At 54.2% G+C, this 18,337-nt stretch overlaps 1 protein-coding gene across 1 annotated transcript in view; it reads left to right on the top strand.

Moving 5' to 3' along the window:
• The first annotated feature begins 7,752 nt into the window (after window positions 1–7,752).
• The window catches only part of LOC107292619 (retinoic acid receptor RXR-alpha), a 28,442-nt gene continuing 17,857 nt past the window's right edge, over window positions 7,753–18,337 (top strand). Inside the window, exons 1-3 of the mRNA XM_015821729.1 lie at window positions 7,753–7,956; window positions 15,634–15,784; window positions 16,320–16,499. Coding sequence (XP_015677215.1) covers window positions 7,768–7,956; window positions 15,634–15,784; window positions 16,320–16,499 — 520 coding nt within the window. The 5' untranslated portion in view covers window positions 7,753–7,767. The remainder of the gene's footprint in view (window positions 7,957–15,633; window positions 15,785–16,319; window positions 16,500–18,337) is intronic.

The following is an 18,337-nucleotide window of genomic DNA, read 5'->3' as shown; positions in this document are numbered from 1 at the left end:
GTGATGGGATTTGAGCTTCAGCGTTTCTCCTTATTGATTACTGTTGCCGATATTTCTGCAAAGTTGACTTGAGGAAGAGCTCCAAAGTCACAACTGAATTTCTTGGCGTGTCTTAAATTTTATCTTCTTTTATTTCATCATTAGCTTTCACCCCCGTTTAGAGTGGGGGAAAAAACATGTCCATTTGGTGCTTAGCATATTCGGGTGGCTCATGTGAAACAGGAAATCCAGATTGTGAAGCGTCCCAACTTGTTGCTCACCAGAGCTCCTTCTTCTCACAGGGGCTCCTGCTTGGTTCCAAAGACCCCCGGGAAACTTCCAAAGCTGGCTTGGCTGAGCCTCGAGTCTCCTTCCAAGGCAGCAAAAATTGGGCTTCCAGAGGGAGAGAAACTGGCCTGGCTGCCCCTCCAAACAAAGCAGCTCTGGAAGTGAGGGGCAGCCATGTCCAAGCAGCTCCTGGGGAGCCTCAGAGCCTGTGCTGGGAGGGGGGGGTCAAGCACGGGGCATCCGGGGACTCCAAGGCCCTCAAGAGAAAGGTCGAAGGAACCAGGTAGGCTGAGTGGGTGATGATCACCCAAAATGTCAGGAACTGCTATTTGGCTCTGGGGTGCAGAAACTGGAAGAAGGATTTGGCCACAGGAAGGTGAACTCTGTGGGACGTTAGTAAATAGTGTCATGTAGCAGGAAAGTGGAGCCAGGGACCTTGGGCAGAAGTTCATTTCTTGGGGATGCTTCAATTTGGAGTCCTGCACCAAAGAGGGGGTGGACTGGATGGCCTCAAAGTGATTTTGATCCTGTGCCTCTGTTTATACAACCAAGGATTGTATTAGCTTTTTTGGCTGCTGCTACACACTGCTGACTCATGTTTAAGTGATTGTCCGCTAGGACTCCAAGGTCCCTCTCACAATTACTGTTTTTGAGCCAGGTTTCGCCTAATCTCTACTTGTACCTTTGGTTTTTCCTGCCTAGGTGTAAAACCTTGCTTTTCTCCACATTAAATTTCATGTTGTTGGATAGGGGCCATTGTTCAAGTCTGTCAAGATCTTTTTGGATCCTGAGCTTGTCTTCTGGGGTGTTGGCTATTCCTGCCAGTTTGGTGTCATCTGCAAATGTGATGAGTTCCCCTTCTATTCTCTCATCTAAGTCATTGATGAAGATATTGAAGAGTACTGGGCCTAAGACGGAACCCTGTGGTACCCCACGGCTTACTTCCCTCCATGTAGACATAATACTACTAAGGACAACTCGCTGAGTATAGTTTGTCAGCCAGTTACAAATCCATCTGGTGGTGATACTATCTATCCCACATTTTTATAGTTTACCAAGATGTAGGTTGTGGTCTACTTCGTCAAATGCCTTGCTGAAGTCTACTACGTCCACAGCATTTCGCTGGTCTACTAATTTAGTCATTTTATCAATGAATGAAATAAGACTGGTTTGGCATGATATTTTTTTTAACAAACCCATGCTGTCTTTTAGTTATAACTTTGTTTCTAGATCTATTCGCAGATCTATTTTTCTATGATCTTTTCCAGTATCTTCTCAGGTATTGATGTTGGTCTGTATTTTCCTGGGTCTGTTTTTCCCCCTTTCTTGAAGATGGGAACCACATCAGCTCTTTTCCAATCCTTAGGTCAGGGGTAGGCAACCTGGGCTCTTTTATGACTCCTGGACTTCAACTCCCAGAATTCCTGAGCCAGCCATGCTGAGGGGAAAGGGAGAGGTTTCCAAGCTGAGCCATGCTGGCTCAGGAATTCTGGGAGCTGAAGTCCACGAGTCATAAAAGAGCCAAGGTTGCCTATCCCTGCCTTAGGTAATTCCCCGGTGTTCCAGGATTTTTGAAAAATATGGTACAATGGTTCAGAGATAACATCTGACAGCTCCTTCAGAACTCTGGGATCTGGTAAACCATCATATCCCAGTGATTTATATTCATCAAGATCAGATAGGCGTTCTCTAAACATTTTCTTGCTTATTTTACTTTTTATTTCTAGTCTGTCTTTTACAGTTAAGACTGATGCAAAGAATGAGTTAAGCAAGTCTGCTTTCTCTCTACTGTCTGTTATTTCCTTGCCATCTTCTCTCTTTAGTGGACTGACTGTTTCCTTGACTTTTTTTATTTATATGTTGAAAGAAACTTTTTTTAATTATCTTTGACTTTTGTTGCAAGCCTTTGTTTATTCTGAGCCTTGGCTTTCCTGACTTCATCTTTGCAGATTCGGGCTATCTGCTGATATTCTGCCTTAGTTATGTGTCCCTCTTTTCATTTTTTGTACTTGTCATCTTTGTCTTTCAGTTTATCAGAGATCTTTGTGCAACCATGCCAGTTTCTTCTTGTTTTTCTTTCTTTTTCAGTGGTATTGTGGTGGAATGGGCTTTTATGATCATATTTTTCAGAGTTTTCCATGGTTCTTGAGTTGTTTTCCCCTTTTGGATTTTTATCCATGGAATTTTTCTTCGGCTCTCTCTGAGTTTGTAAAAATCAGCTCTTTTGAAATTTAAGACACTGGGTGGATTATGTTCTATTGCTTGTGTTTGCATTATATTGAATTCCAATATGACGTGGTCACCCTCGCCTAAAGTTCCAGCAACTTCAACTCCCTCTGTCACCTCTTCTCTATTAGTAAGAATTAGGTCCTATATAGCTTTTCCTCTAGTTGACTCTTCTACCTTTTGGATGACAAAGTTGTTAGCTAGGTTGATTAGGAATCTGTTTGATCTCGCACTTGGTGCAGTTTGTCTCCCAGTTGGTATCAGAGTAGTTAAAGTCTCCCATTACTACTGTGGTATGTTTCCTACATACATTTGTTAGTTGTTTAGCAAAGAGTTCATCTATTTCTTCTGCTTGGTTGGCTGGTCTGTAGTATACGCCTATAGCAGTGCCATTCTTTTTTCCTTTTATATTGAGCCATATGGATTCTAGGAGATTTTCATCCTTGGTTTTGGTTTTGTGGATTTCTGTAAAAATGTGGTGATCTTTTATATATAATGCAACTCCATCTCCTCTTTCGTTGGGTCTGTTTCTTTTGAATGGCTTGTATCTTTCCATCAGTGCATTCCAGTCATGAGTTTCATCCCATTACGGCAGGGATGTCAAACTCAATTTCATTGAGGGCCACATCAGCATTGCGGTTGCCCTGGGGGGGGGCGGCCTACTGGGTGGGCGTGGGTGGAGTGGGTGTGGCCTACTGGGTGGGCGTGGCCAGCTCTACATCATTCGCATCAAGGGTGCCTGTGGGGGCCTGGGCAGGAGTGGGACAGATCTGAGGGTCTCTGGCAGAAAGGGGAGGGACCAGGGCAGAGCCCATCAAGCCGGATAGGTGAAGCAGGCGAGGGCCATTTGCTGGCCACTTCCAGGCGATGNGGGGCCGTTCCCTCACTGTTTCCAGGATGGCTTCGCGGGCCACATGAAACCACTTCGCGGGCCGCATCCGGCCCCCGGGCCTTATGTTTGACATGTCTGCATTACGGGTTTCAGTAATGGCAACTATATTTGAACAAAAACAAAGGTGCTCTGTTTCTCACCCCACGGTGGGCAGGGGGGCTCCTTGGGGGTCCCAGCTGCTGAGGATGCATGTTGCCCTTTGCCAGAGATGGAAACTGCCTCCTCGTCCAGGCTGGTTGGAGCATCAAGGCTTGGGAACCCGGGTTTGCTAAAAAGGGGCACAGCGCCTGGACAGAAGGGGCAGCGCCTAGAAAGCACGCAGTTGATCTTCTGTTCCTCATTAGCCACCTCGATCAAAATGTCTGTGTGGTGTTTACATGGTGTCTGTTGAACACGTGTGTGTCGGGTAGACCTTCTTGGCAAAGGAAGGGAATGTCCACCTTTAGCTGGCTGGTGTTTGCTAGCCGGTGTTGATGCCCCCTTTCTGAGCCTTTGAGTCCTTGACCTAGGGTCAAATTGGAACCAGATTTTCTGTTGCAAAGCCAGGTGGTTCTTAAGTGAGTCACGCCCAATTTTATGACTTTTTTGTCACGGTTGTTATCTTCAGTTGTTAAGCGAATCATGCAGTTGTTAATTGATTTTGCTTGCCAAAAGCTGGCTGGGAAGGTTACAAATGGCAATCAAGTGTCCCCAGAACACCGCAACTGTCCTTAATACATGCCGGTTGCCAAATGGCCAAATTTTGATCACGTGACCCTGGGGATGCTGTGACTGTTGCATATGAGGAGCAATTGTAAGTGCTGTTGTAACTTTGAACAGCCACTAAATGAATGGTTGTAACTCTGAGACATCGTATTGATGGGAGTTCGCGTAAGGCCAAGAGATGCCCCCTTTAAAACTCACCCACTTTTTGCAGGAAGGGGTTGGATGGGGAAGCTGGGTTGTTTTCCACCCACCCCTCTTTCGGGGCAAAACCAATCCCCACCCTGGAGGGAGGCAAAGAAATGCTCTCTCTCGTGTAACCGCCCGTGCGCTGCATTCTCTCCTCCACGGGCTGAGTTGTAGACTTGCTCTGCTTATTGTGGCTTCGTGTGCAAAGTGGAGAACTAAGCCCCTGAAGCATCCCAGGGAAACCCAACCATGGGGCTGATCACACATCAGCTGTGCCTAAAGTAAGTCACCCACATCACTCTTGGCTTCAGGCCCCAGTCTGTGGAAGGGCTGCCTCTGCTCTGGGCAACCTGGGCTGGGGGCTGGGCCTGGGGCCTGGGGAGTGGAACTGAGCCTGACTTGGGGACAGTAGACCAGCTATTTGTGAGGCGGCCGAGGGCCCAGGCGCAACCCCAGGATGCCCGTGAAAGGGGCCCCTTCCGCCCCCTTGTAATCCAGGTGCGCATTGCATTCCAGGGCTGAAGGTTTGCACCCTCCCCGTATTTGCCCTGCTGTTGAACCCCTGGGAAGCTCCCCCCTCGCCTTAAGGCTGGAGGAAAGCAGGTGGGTGAATGCGAGCTTTGCTTAGTTGGAGGGTGGGCACACCTGGGCGTGCAATCAAAACCGTACATGCTGAGACGGGACTCGCTGGCTTCTGCCGTAGATGTTATTCTCCAGGAAGGCTCCTGGAAATAAGCCAACCCTCTTATCATCGAGGTTGCCATCTTCTGACAAGGCAAAATTGCCCCTTGCTGTGCCTGGACATCCTGGCCCTTTTCTCCGCAGAAAACAGCCTGAGCCTTTGGGCCTCCATCTGGCCGGAGACGAGCTTCCTCTCGCTTCCCTTGAGCAGGAGGCTCGGCCTCACCAACTTGTTTACTTTTCAAAACGAGGAGAGATGCTCTCAAAGAAGAGTCCCTGCATGAGTTCCTGAACTTGGAAATAGGCAAGTGCAGCCTTGTCATGGACGGGGCAGGCACAGTGGCCGTGGACAACCCTCTTGCTTGCTGAATAGTACGGCAGGGCCGGTGGTCTGGAGGGTGGCAGCAGGTGGGGGCTGTGACAGGGGAGCCCAAACATGGGCCAGCTGCAAGCAGCAGCAGCAGTAGCAGCTGGATCCGTAGAGGTTTGGGTTCAGGATTAACCTAGGCAGCTCCTGCTCTTACCGCTGGATCGGGCAGCCCTGTGGCACCCCACTCTGCTGCCCTTGTCCAGGGAAGGATGGCAAGGCTCCCTTGAGGAGCACCCCTTCCCACTGGCCAGGCAGGCAGCAGGGCTGTGGGCTGGACAGGCAGCCGGTCAGCCAAGAAGCTTCCTCCGAGTGCCAGGTCTGGCAGGGAGGTTGGCATTCTCAGCTGCTTTGCAACTCGACCTTGTTTTCTCAGAGGACCGACTGGGCAGCACTTGGTCGCCCCCCCCATCAGTGGGTTTGTCCTCATTAAATGTGCCCGGTGGGCAGGAGGGCAAGGCAGGCTGTTCAGTTGGCCGGGCATTGGCAGGCGTGGTGCACTCCACAGCACACTGTGCCTCCCCTCCCCCACACCTGATAAGTAAGTTGTGTGACTCAGGCCTGTGCTGTGGTGGGGAGGAGAATCCAGCACTGACCCTCCCATTTGTGGAGCTGCAACCGATGTAACCGGGAGCTTTGCTGGGCATTCCAGAGCGGTCTCTGCCCCCCTGGCCCCTGCCCTCCTGGCTGCTGCCTCCGTGCCCCTGGCTACCTGGCAGTAGGTTCTGCTGGCCACTCAACTGAAGGCTGTACCTGAGCAGCCGGGGAGGGGGGCATGTGGGACCCTGGTTTGGATTGTCCTTCTCCCCCAAAGGGTTTTTAGGAAAATGGTTGCAGGTGGGTGGTTTGGTTTGATCTTAATTTTGCAAGGCAGCATAAAAATTTGGTAATTTCACATGCTGCGCAGCACAGTGTTGGTTGCAGAAAGTAGACATTTCCAAAAGAAGAACTGATTTGCTTGGTTACTGCATTCATGCTTTTAAAATACTGAATTTTTGATGTGCCTTCGGGTTTACGTTAAAGTGATTTTCCTCCTGCCTTAAAATAGGTCATTTAGTCTGATGCTCTGCAGCTGCAGAAGGAGATTTTTGCAGCATATCAGAGATGACCCAACGGATCGTGGCCACACTGCCCCCCCCATGTCGGAAGGGGAGATGCTCTACAAATGCTCTCTATTTCTACACATCCTACCTCCTCACTGATTCATGGGTGTCAGTGGGGGTGGGGGGACCATTGCTGCCTGATCTGGGCTGAGGTGGGTCACAGTCAAGACGGCCAGCTCCTCCCTTGGTCACCAGTCACCCGCACCTTGGATGCCTCCCAGGAAGCCCATCAGCACAAAACAGACTTCGGGCAGGCAAAATGTCAGGCCCCAATGCAGTGTGTCCCTGTATGTGCATTTACAGGCTCATCTTGGGATGGGTGGGTGTTCTTTATGCCTCTGAAGACCACCCCAGCCCTGCCCCACATGCTCCTTCAGCTGAGCCTGGACTGTCGACCCAAACCAGCTCCCTGGGGACTCTCCCCCCAAGCCCCAGATGCCCAGGCTCTGTCCTCTGTGAGTGTGCGTTGGTGTATGTGTGTGTGTTATATACTGAGGCTGGATGTCTTGAACCCCTGAAAGGCACCCAGCAGCTTTTAGTTGCGTGGGCGGAGGCAGGTGGAGCTGGCCTAGGGAATCAGCCCCCCCCCCCCCGTCAAAATGCACGTCTCCCTATACATAGCCTGAGCTAACTGAATCCGAACGAGGCCTGGGTGCTCTGAATGGAGATGACTGGGATTCTGCTTTGGGTTTCACTCCATTCCCGGGGGGCCATTTTCAGCCCCCCCCAGATGGGCTGAGGGTCAGGAAACGCTGGGCTCCTGCTGGAGCTTCACGGGTGGTTCCTGCATTGGGCCCCACAGCCAAGAACATGGATGGAACCTCCCAGAATGTGCAAAGGGTGAAATTGGGGAGGGGGCTCCCGGGGAGAGAGATCAGGAAATGCTGCCCAGTGAGGGTCCTGAGCAACCTGGCAGTTGAGCCATTCTGGTCAAAGGCTGAAACTTAGGAGATGTTCTCAGTTGTCTCAGTGTGGAAATTCCTAGAGAAAATGTCCACTCCAGCCAAACCAACGACACAAAATTCCGGAGAGTTTCTCTGCCTTGTGGTGAAAGAGGTTTTCATGGCACTATTGATTATGAGGCCTGTTGTGGCCTCTGATGCTTCTGTGCCCCACGTTGCTACACTGAGCCTCTCCCCCCCCCCATTCCAAGAATAGGCCTCTCTAACATGCCACGGACTCCTCTTTCCTTCCGGTTTGAGAGGAGGGTGTTTGGGGTCGGAAGGCGGGAGCCTCGGAAATGCCCCCCTTCTCAACGGGCTTCCTTTCTTTGCTCGACAGATTTTTCCATCCAAGTGAATTCGACCTCCTTAAGTTCTCCGTCCGGCCGGGGGGGCCCTATGGCCACGCCTGCCCTCCACCCCTCCATGGGGCCCAGCCTTGGGGGCCCCTTGGGGTCACCCAGCCAGCTCCACTCGCCCATCAACGGCATGGGGCCGCCCTTCTCCGTCATCAGCTCCCCGATGGGGCCTCATGCCATGTCTGGACCGTCCACCCCCAGCCTCGGATTCGGAGCTGGCAGCCCGCAGGTGAGTCCCCGGCTGGCTGGCTGAGTTGGGGGAGGGGGGATTTGGAGGGGGCACTTCCGAGGGGCTGCTGTGGCCAGTTCCATTCCGAAGGCTGTGGGGGAGGGGGAGTTGCTTAGCCCCCCACCCCACTTTTGCTCCAGGTTGCATGTGCCACCTCAGTCCTCTCCACCTTCAGCCTTGGTGGTGGGGGGGGGACCCAGTTTCGGTCTTCTTGGTGTAGATTTTCTGTGGAATATATTAAATATTAAGAACACATAACTGGGAGATTCTTAAAAAAATCACGCAGGACTGAATGTGCCTTTCATTGGATAAGAATAAATAGGCACCATTGCTGCCCACTGGAAGACATGCTGTGTGTCCTTCCTAGGACTTTCCCCCATAAGTGGCACATTGAGCATCATGTGGGGAGGTGGGGTTATAGCCTGACCTGTCTGGGACCATCTCTCTCTCTCTCTCCCTCTGCACCCCACTGCAGAGAAGACCTCCTTGTCTGGGGGCCTCTGCTGCAGGTGTCTGGGGGTGTGTTGTGTTTCTTCAGAGAAAATGTGCTCTTGCTGAAGATGATGAAGGAGGCTGTGTGAATGGAAGCCTCCTGCGGTATGCCCGAGCTGCAGCCCCTTGGCCTCCCCCCCCAAAGCATCTAGTGCAGGTTCAGGCTTCTTGTCCTCCCCCTGAGTGGGGGAGGGGCCCAAGGGGCATGGGCTACGCTGGAGGGCCAAGGGGCCCTTTCCTCCCCTGGGATACAGCAGGTCCTGCTGGCTAGGCAGAGCTGATGGTGATGTTTTCCAGGGCAGAAACCCTGCCCTGCAGAGACCGAGCCGGGTGCCACCTGTTCCTGGCGCTGTAGCTGGGCTCCCCTTGGCACATTCAGGCAGGGAAGGAGGGGAGGGGTGGCCCAGCAGGGGAGGCCAGGAGGCCCCAAATGTTGCTTGGCCTTGCTGATTCCCAGACGGGTGGCCCTGGGCTGAGGCAAGGGGGTGCAAGAGAGCGGCTTCCTGCAGGCTGAGGGCCCAACCCCTTTCCAAGTGGGGTCTCTGTTTGTTGCAAGGAGGCTGGAGAGCTGGTTGTGCCCTATATTTCCCCATCCCCCACACTATTTTCTGTGCCCTTCTGGAAGGAGAAGCCCCTAAGGGCTCTGAGGGAGAACGCCGGACGCCAGAAGCTCGGTTTGGCTGAGGTCCAGTGCAGAGCCTCTGGCCGAGACGGGCAACCTGACACATGGCCCAGTTCAGCCTACAGAGATTGTGAAGAGTTCTGTTGTTGAGGGCAGGTGGCTTCTGAGCATGCACAGAAGGCTTTCCCAGATGGCCTGCATGGCAGTGGGAGCAGGAGTGACTTTGGGGATTGTTGCATTCAATCCTTAAGTGCCGTCCACCTTGGTCCACCCTTAAATGCTACTGTGGCTCAAGAAGGAGAAAGGGGGGGGGGCATTTCCTTAACCTCCCTGAAAAAGCGGCCTGGGGCATCCAGACACGGGGGGGGGGGGTTGATGTCGGGCAACTCAGGGCTGTTTAATGGAGTGCTGTTGTGTGATTGGGATGGCTTAGGGAGCTTCTGAGCCTGCTGTGACATCACAGGAGTTCAGCCAATGGCTGTGGGCCAGAGAAGCCCAGCGATTGGCTCTTTGGTTTGTCGTGGACTGTCCTTCCCTTTCCAGGAGGAGAAGCTGAACAGGATGCAGGAGGCCAGCCTGGATAGTTCCTCCCCAGGGTCAGAGGGGGAGCACTGAGGTCGGGGGGGGGGCAGGTAGCCCAGGTGCTGTGAAAGTGACCCATCCCCAGGGGGTTCAGCTTTATTCGGTGAGGTCAGTGAGAGGGGCTGCTTTCCTTCCCTTTCCCCGGAAGGGCTTTGCCTTCAGTCCATCCTCGGCCCTGGTCCTGCAATGCAAAGACCGAAAATGAACCAGCTGAGGGAGGCTGGACTCCCCATATCTTGGTCTGCCCACCCCATGGCCCCTTTCTTCCCTCCCCTTCTTGACTCACCTGCCCTCCTCCTCCTCCTCTGCCCTCTGGCAGAGGAACCTAGCATGGCGGGGGGGGAGGAGGGGGAGGGGAGATGGAGTGGGCACCTGTCCAGGGGAGAGCGTCTCCCTCCCTCCCTCCGGCCCATCAGGCGGTGAGTTAATGAAGTGTGTGCCCCATCACTGGTGGGAGGCGCCCAGCCGCTTGCCATGCGCCTCAGCCGCTTCGTTGGAGCTGCGGCCCTTGTGGGTGCTCAGAGGCAGAGGATGGCAAGGGGGGCTGCCTTGGCCCTCCCCTCCCCCCACCATGTGGGAGTTAAATGGGTTTCATCACATGGTACAATTTGGGGCCATCTTGCTGTTTCCCATTGAACTGGTGCCCATAATCTGTGCCCTGTGTTAGAAAATGTTTTGGGGAGCATCTCCTGGCCTGTTTTTATGCTAAAACGGCACGGTGGCTCAGCGGTTAAGGCTCTGGACTTCTGGGCCGGAAAGCCAGCAGCCCAGGTGGGAGACCCGAGCGTCACCTGATGGGGAGAGCTCCCATTCCTTGGCCCAGCTCCCACCAACCTTTGTTTGTAAGCATGCAAATGAAGCACATAAATAGATACCAATTGGAGGGGAAGGTAACGGCGCTCTGTGACATCATGCTGGCCACACGACTGCGGAAATGTCTTCGGACAGCGCTGAAATGGAGATGAGCACCATGCCGCATAGTTGGCAACGACTGGCGCAGTAAAATACGCCGGGACTCCTTTCCTCTGCCTTTTGACCTTTCCTTTTTTATGCTAAGGAAGTGGTTGCCTGTGAAGTGCACACCTCTGTCCATTATCTTTTTCCTTTGCAACAGGTATAATCTTGCAGAATAATGTTCCAATTTTGCTAACTGAGGGGGTCTCCTCTCTTCTGGACTGCTACCCCCAGATGCTTCCTGCTCAGCCTTCTTGCTCAGACCCTGACCTGCCAAAGATCAGTCTCAATACAGGGTGCATTGTTCTTAGAAACACACGTGTGGCGGTCAGGGCCAGCTCTCTCACCGTTTAGGTCTGAGGTCTGAGGACTGAACTGCTTATTTATGTAAAAAAGCTCATCCAATCTTTGGCTGCAGAGCTGGGGAATTTGAGCTGATTGACCGGCCAGCACCCCCCTCCCTTCCTTTGCCCACTCACTTCAGGGGCACCAGTGCTGCGCCTCTTGCCCTGTTTGGGTCAGAAGCTCAAGCTTGGAGCAGGCAGGTTGGAGCAGCCCTGGTGGCTCCCCCGTTGACTCCTTCACTGCCCTCTTTGCTCTCCACTCAGTGGGTTGGGCAGCCTCCCTGGCTCCCTCCCTGCCCTCTCACTGCACCCCCCAGTGCTGGCCAGACAGAGGCTTCCTCTCCTGTACTACTCTGTACTCTGTACTACTACTACTACTACTACTACTAACTCTATACTACTACTCCCAGGGAGCAAGGGGAATTGTGCCACGTGCCAGATACATTTTGCTCATTGTCTCCTGGAGTTGGGCAGCTCATACATTTAAATAGATAGCTCTACAAGCAAGTTCCAGATAATTCCCTCTGACAAGAGCCAGGAGCGGGCAAGGCTCAGGGACACCAGATAGTGCCAGGGAAAGGGCAGTTGCTCATTGCCCAGAGGATGCACAGACCAGTAGTGCACAGCCAGACAGGCTGGCACCATCTTTGGAGATACCAGTCTGTGGGGCGCAGTGTCCTTTTCATGACGTTTACTGCACAAATACATCCACAATTGTCCTGCATATTAGGGACACATCTAGAAATTGGGCTTCCACCTGCTGCGAAGGCCTCCAGCGTTGGTTCCCTTTGAGCAAGACAGGCATCCGTGGGCCGGAGGGGAGGGGGCCCCTTCTTTGCTTTCTCCCCTCTGGCTGGAGAGCCCCGGGTGGGCAACGGTCTCTCCTCGGTGCCCTGCTGGGACGCCTCTTCCTGCCCCTCTGCGCACAAGGAGGCCTCTCCCCTTTGCCCGGGACTTCTTTTTCTTTTTGGACCGTCTCTTCAGGTGGGCCAGCTGGAGGCCTTCCGTTCAGACCAAACCCAGAAAGAAGAATGAGAAATGAGATGAATCCAAGTCAGAAAGACCCGTTGGAGGACCTCCTGAGGGGAAACGTCTGGCAGAGTGGGGAGCCGTTGGCACCAGAAACCCCAAAATGTCTGTCCAGGAAGCTCCTCTCAGCCGGCCGTGACTCTGGGCTTTCCGGCTTCCAGCCCCCTCCCCACCTTCCCCAGCGGGTGGGCTGCCTGTCCCCCACACCCCATGTGTGAGCACCTCGCATCAGTGCCTGAAAGCCTCACCCTGAGAGGCAGCAGGGAAATGCTGCTGGAAATATGGACTCCCCCAGCCCCCCCCCCCCCCGCTTCATTAGGGTGCTGGAGAGGGTCTTTTCCGGAAACGGGTGGGGGTCTCTGCGCAAGGTCTCTGCAGTGCAACCTGCTAGGGCTTTGCCTAACAGATGGGGCCGCCACTTGGCAGCCTGGCTGCTTCTGTTTCCCTTGAGGAAAGAGGGGTCCTAACTCCCCCCCCCCAAGAGGAAGGGATCCCAAGTGGAAGAGCCCCACGGCCCAGAAGGGTCTCTCCATCTTTGCTCGGGCCCTCTTCCGGAGGGGGGTGGGTAGAAAGATTTTGCTGACGGAAGAGCAGAGGGGCGGAGGGGGGGGAGTTACCCCTTCTTCACCAGGGGAATTTCAGGCTCCCCTGAGAGGCCTCTTGAGGGGAAGAGCAGCCCTGGCTCTCCGGTCTCGGGGTCTGAGTGTGTGTCGAGACCGGACACCCGTCTTCTCGGTCCCCCCACTGGGTCCTCACCCTGGGCACCCTGGCACCGCACGAGTGGGAGAGGAGAGCTGCTGGCGCCTGGTGGGGAGGAAGGAAGCAAAGTGGCGCCAGGCTGGGCCAAAAGGGGAACCCCTGGTGGTTGTGGGGGTGTCCCCTCCGGAAGCTCTGAGTCAGCAGCTGCTCCCGGGAGCATCAGGGCAGGCTGGGCAGAAAAGCACCCCCCCCCACATGTCCTTCTCTCTGTCTCCTCCAGTGGAGCATCTCCCCCAAGCCCCCTTCACCCCGCCCCCAGAGAGGCCGTCCGTGGAGTTTTTGTGGGGTGACAGATGCAGGGAGGGTGGGAGTGGGGGGTCTCCTCGCTGGCCAGAGTCCCCCCCCCATCAGAAGCTCTTTTGTGCTCTTCACCCCACAGGCTCCCCGGGACTGGCATGCAGAGGGTGGGGAGAGCATCCTGGTTTTAGTGGAGGGGGGGGTCTCGTGTTCAGGCATAGCAAATGCATGCTGGTGTTTCGAAGGTTAATGAGACAATTGCTTTGGGCTTTAATGATTATCTGATATCTCAGAATTCTGTATTGTTCCTACAGCGTCTTGAAATATGTTGGTTCTTTCATGAGACCCGAAGGGGATTAGGCTGCTTCTCTGCCCCTCCCAGTCGTATCAAGAGCCGCGGCTAAGACTGCCTTTGCTTGAATACTTGCTTAAATAATGTTCATTGGAAACCCAAATAGCTGCTGCTGCTGCTGGGCCCCACTTCCTACCAGGCTCCTGACCTCCAGGAAGTGGGGAAGGGCCCTGGGCTTCGCCCCTGGCACAGACACCCCTGTCTCTCTGGCAGCTGAGCTGAGCGAGCGGGGAATTTGGCAGGAGGAAGGAAGGAAGGAAGCAGCCGTAGGAAGAGCAGCCATGTCTTCACTGGGGATTCTTGGCTCTGCCCAAGCACTGCTGCCCACGAGGGGCCCGCCCGCCACCCAGCAGCCAGGGAGGCACGTTGGGGCCCCACGTGTTTGCACACAAAGGAAAGCAGCAGGCTAGATCTCCCCCTTTGGAGCCTGCGCATCCCCAGGCCTCTGGCTTCCCCTGAGGGGCCGGGTTCCTGCTTGACTCCTGCAGTGAAAGCGCCCCAGAAGAGCAAGAACGGCAGCACTTGCACGGGACACCCCGCTTTCCTTTCCGTGCTTGCTCCCCTGCTGATGTCAGCTCGGTGTGAGGAGCATTTGGGGCTCCCAGCGAATCCGGGCTACGGGGACTGCCTTCCGTTGGTCTTCGCCCTGCATTTCAGGAGAGCCGGCATTTCCCAGAAGGTGGGCTGGGGGGAGCAGGAGGGGGTCCGCAGCTGATTGGCTGTGGGTTAACTTTATGCCAGGGGTAGTCAACCTTGGCTCTTTTATGACTCGTGGACTTCAATTCCCAGAATTCCTGAGCCAGCTAAGCTGGCTCAGGAATTCTGGGAGTTGAAGTCCACGAGTCATAAAAGAGCCAAGGTTGACTACCCCTGCTTTATGCTGAACGTTGCGCTGCGCACTCCCCTGACAGGCTGGATTGGGGCTGCACGCTCAGCCCCAGCCCTGCAGGAGAGCTGCAGCTAGAAGCAATCTCTGCCTAATTCAGCTTCTCCATCTTAATATGGGAGGGAGCCCATTTCTTACTTAATTTTTCTGGTTTCTGAGCTTTTGTGCCAGACCTCCCCAGATCTGACCCAGTTTGGCAGTTTGGGCTCTGTGACTTGAGGGCTTTCCATAAAATGAACTGCCTGCTGTCACTGCGTCCAGAGGTGGGAAGTCACCACAGTTGACCAAGTCTGGCTGCTACACAAACACAGCAGCCTTTCCGTCCCAGCACCAGGCCGCCATGAAGCTGCTCCCGGACCCAGACCGGAACCCCCAGCCAGGAGCTGCCAGCCAGGACTGGAGCCCGAGAGGTTTTATGGTGGAGCCCTTCAGGCAGGCAGTCACCAAAGGTGGGCACGGATGGGACAGGAGAGGCCTGTGGAGGGAGGAGCAGGTCGCCTGCCTTGGGAATTTTGACTGAGACCAGGAGTGGCTGCATAAGTGGAACGAACCTAATAAACGTTCGGAAATGCATTTTCATAGAAATGCAATTCATGTTACTGAAAGAAATAAAGAATATTTAATACAAATCTACTCCTAAGCTCTTTTAGCTGAATCTGTCTGCAGTGTTGGTTTCATGTGATGGGGGGGAGGGGAAGAAGGATCCTGGCCTTTTGGCACGGGACCAGCCCAGTCAGGAGGTCTCCCCTCACCCTGGGCAGAGCGGGGCCTGGCCCGGTCTGGCAGGCCGAGGTTTTCCCTTCCTCTTTTGTGGCGGGAAGAGCCGATTCTCACTTCCCAAACAGGCACGGGAGCCAGGAGATCGGATTCTGCTGAGGGCGGCATTTTTCGAGAGACAACAGGGCGGTGAAAAAAGCTCACAAGCCACATTAGATCTGGGAAAATTCCTTGGGAAAATGTGAAAGTGGAGATGCAAACAGACATTAGAAGAAAGCGCTTGAAAAGATGCACGTTGCCAACTGGGGTGGACATCAGGAAAATGAAAAATGGGGTCAGCGCAGAAATGGCAGGAAGTGTCTCCCCTCCCCAATTTGCGTGAGCAAAGCTGTTCACAATGCAGAAATGGATGCCCCTCCCCAGCCTCGGCCCACTGAGAAGTCACTCCTCCAGGGACTCTGTGTGTGTGTGTGTGTGTGTGTGTGTGTTGCTGGGTGCTTTGGGATCAGCCAGGCCTCCCTCCTTAGCTGGGCTTTCCATTCTGAAGCTGCCATTCAAGCTGGCCCATCAGCTCCAGAAAAGGGGAGGGGGTCAAGGGAAATGGCAGTCCTGGCTGCCCAGCACTGGGCCAGGAATCCTGAGGACTTTGGGGTTTCGGGGTTTCTAACCACGGCCTCCTTTTCTTGCCCCCTTTTCCTCCCAGCTCAACTCCCCCCTGAACCCCGTGAGCAGCACAGAAGACATCAAGCCCCCCCTGGGCATCAACGGGGTTCTCAAAGTGCCAATGCACCCCTCCTCCATCATGCCCGCCTTCACCAAGCACATCTGTGCCATCTGTGGAGACCGCTCCTCAGGTAATGCCAACCTTGCTCTGTTTCTAGCTGGCATCACTGCCCTGCCAAGGTCTCTGCTCCCAGTTAGTCTTCATCGGCCCGCTTGGCAGGGAGGGCATTTTCCACTAGTGGGTGTGACTAGCCAAGGGCTCTCCTCCCTCCAGCATGAAAGCCCCCAAGCAGACAGCAGGTGGGCTCTCCCTGCCTGGCGGGACGGGGGGGATGTCAAGCTGGGCAGCTGAATCTCTCCCTTCTCCCCACCCCCTGGGGTTGGTGCCTTCGTTCTGCGTGGGCATCGCTCCTGTCCCCATAACCTCTGACCGAGTGCCTCCCTGGGTGGCGAGAGGGCTCCTCTGAAAAAGGAACAGGCTGGCACTTGCCATCCCTGCGCCAGACGGCCAGCCAGATGCTGAAGGGAAACATCTCTTGGAGGCAGCCCTCCCTCCCACTTGCCCTGCCCTGCCTGTCCCGCTTCCCCTTCCCACTGGGTCCCGGTGCCAAGCGGGACCTCCTTCCTTCCCTACCAGCCCCGTCTGTCTCCTCCCCCCACCCCCAGGCAAGCATTACGGGGTATACAGCTGCGAGGGCTGCAAAGGCTTCTTCAAACGGACGGTGCGAAAGGACCTGACCTACACCTGCCGGGACAACAAGGACTGCCTGATCGACAAGCGCCAGCGGAACCGGTGCCAGTATTGCCGCTACCAGAAGTGCCTGGCGATGGGCATGAAGAGGGAAGGTGAGGCCAGGGAGCGCTAGGACCATGGAGGAGCAGTCCTAATTTGGAAGGCTGCCCCTTGTGGTGGTCAAGGAATCATAGAATGGAAGGGCTAGAAGGTGATTTGAAGGTCATCTAGAGTAGACCAACTTCCTCTCAACTGGACAGTTATATTGTTTTCACATTTATCCATTGACAGTGCAGAATCAGTCCCCCCCCTTTTTTAGACATTGCCTTGTACCTTGTTTATGTGCTGTTTGATATAAATGTCAGGCCTGCCCCACTCAGATCCCTACGCAAGAAAGACCCTCTACTCCATTGGGTTGAAGTGATCGGTTCTTTTACTAAGGATTAGTGGTTGCAGTGAAAGCAAGGCTAGGTCTGAATATTCCCGCACAAAGGTTACACTTTCCCCCTTTCCGTGGCCCTCCTCCCTTTGTCTCTTTCATCGGTGTCCAAGTGTCCACTAGGAAGCTGCTCAGATGTTTTAGGAACCACTTGGATGTTTGGCGCGTCTCGGTGCAATTTCTCACTCCGCTCCCAGGCTAGGTGTCCTTGGTGGCTGCTTCATTCTGGTGTGGTATGATGGAGGGGAGTCCGGGCTGAGAACTGCAGTGCCTGACCCAGGACAGGCAAGGAGCCCTGCACGCTCAGAAAAGGAGGACAGGAGTAAGCAGAGTTTTCGTTAAGCAGGAGCACTGCCTGCTCAGTGCAAATCAGTTCGCATCCCTTCTTTTATTCCTCACATCTCTACATTTTTCCATGATTTCATTTTGCATCAGTGTCCATCCCGTGACCACAAGACATTGCGTTTTGGTGTCCCTCCCATTCTCTTTGAAATATTTGGATGTGATCATAAGGACTAGGGTTATACAGGCTTTTTTATATATGTGATGAAGTGGATTTCATAGTTTTGGAATTCCCAGAAAGCAACTTTGGCACCGTCCCTTCTCCTCTTCACGTCCTTGAAAGCCACCAGGAAGCAGCTCCCTTGTCTAGGCTGAGAAGAAGGCTGGGCCTGGTTGCACCCTCGGCCGGTGAAGCCCCTTCCCCAGCCATGCATCTCTCCTGGTCTTGGGATGCTCCGGCTTCCTGCAGCGCGTGCCTTTCCCCCCCTCCCTGTGGGACATTCCTCCTCTCTCTGTGGCCTCTTCCAGAATTTCTGACTGGGGTGCAGGGGTGGGAATTCCCAAGGAGAGCATTCAGATGGGGGGGGGGATTAAGCCAGCTGCCTGCCAGATGTAGACTAGACATGTCAGCCCTTCAAGGTAGACAAGATTAGGAAACAAAGTCAGCATGCTAATACCACTCTTATGGTAAGGGTGCAATAGCAGAATCTTACAACTCTGAATGTGCCTCCCCTTCGCTCCCTTTATGCTCCTGAGAACCAGGGAGGGTCTCCTCTCAGACGCTCTCTCAGATTGCGTTTCTGCCCAGGACTCGGATTTCTTTTATCTGACCATCGTCTTGGTAGCGGCTCTTCCTCAAGGTCATTCCTGCTGGTCATTGCAGGACAAAGCAGCCATGTCTGCAGGCCCTACAGGGCTTTTCGCCAATTGGATGAGCAGTGGGGGGTCCTTGGTGCTCTCTGAGCTTGGTTGTTTTCTTACAGACATTTCGTGACCCAACTAGGTAACATCATCAGTGCTAGAAGGGAGGGGGGTTTGCTCTCTATCTGTATATACTTTCCTTTTCAGCAAACTCTGCCCTGTGGCTGGCTCTGTAGAAGGTGCTCAGCACAACTGCCAGGTCCACTAGAGGGATACCTCTGGGTGCTCTCCCAAGCCAGTGAATCCCAAGGGAGAACTGGAATTGGGGCGAGACGGCTTCTCTGGGACCTCTGGCAGCCTTTGGGGTAG

This window comes from Protobothrops mucrosquamatus, unplaced genomic scaffold (genome assembly GCF_001527695.2).
Source record: "Protobothrops mucrosquamatus isolate PMUCROS unplaced genomic scaffold, P.Mucros_1.0 scaffold1390, whole genome shotgun sequence".
Classification (NCBI taxonomy): domain Eukaryota; kingdom Metazoa; phylum Chordata; class Lepidosauria; order Squamata; family Viperidae; genus Protobothrops; species Protobothrops mucrosquamatus.
Note: the sequence above shows the minus strand (reverse complement) of the source record. Positions and strands in the feature narration are given on the sequence as shown.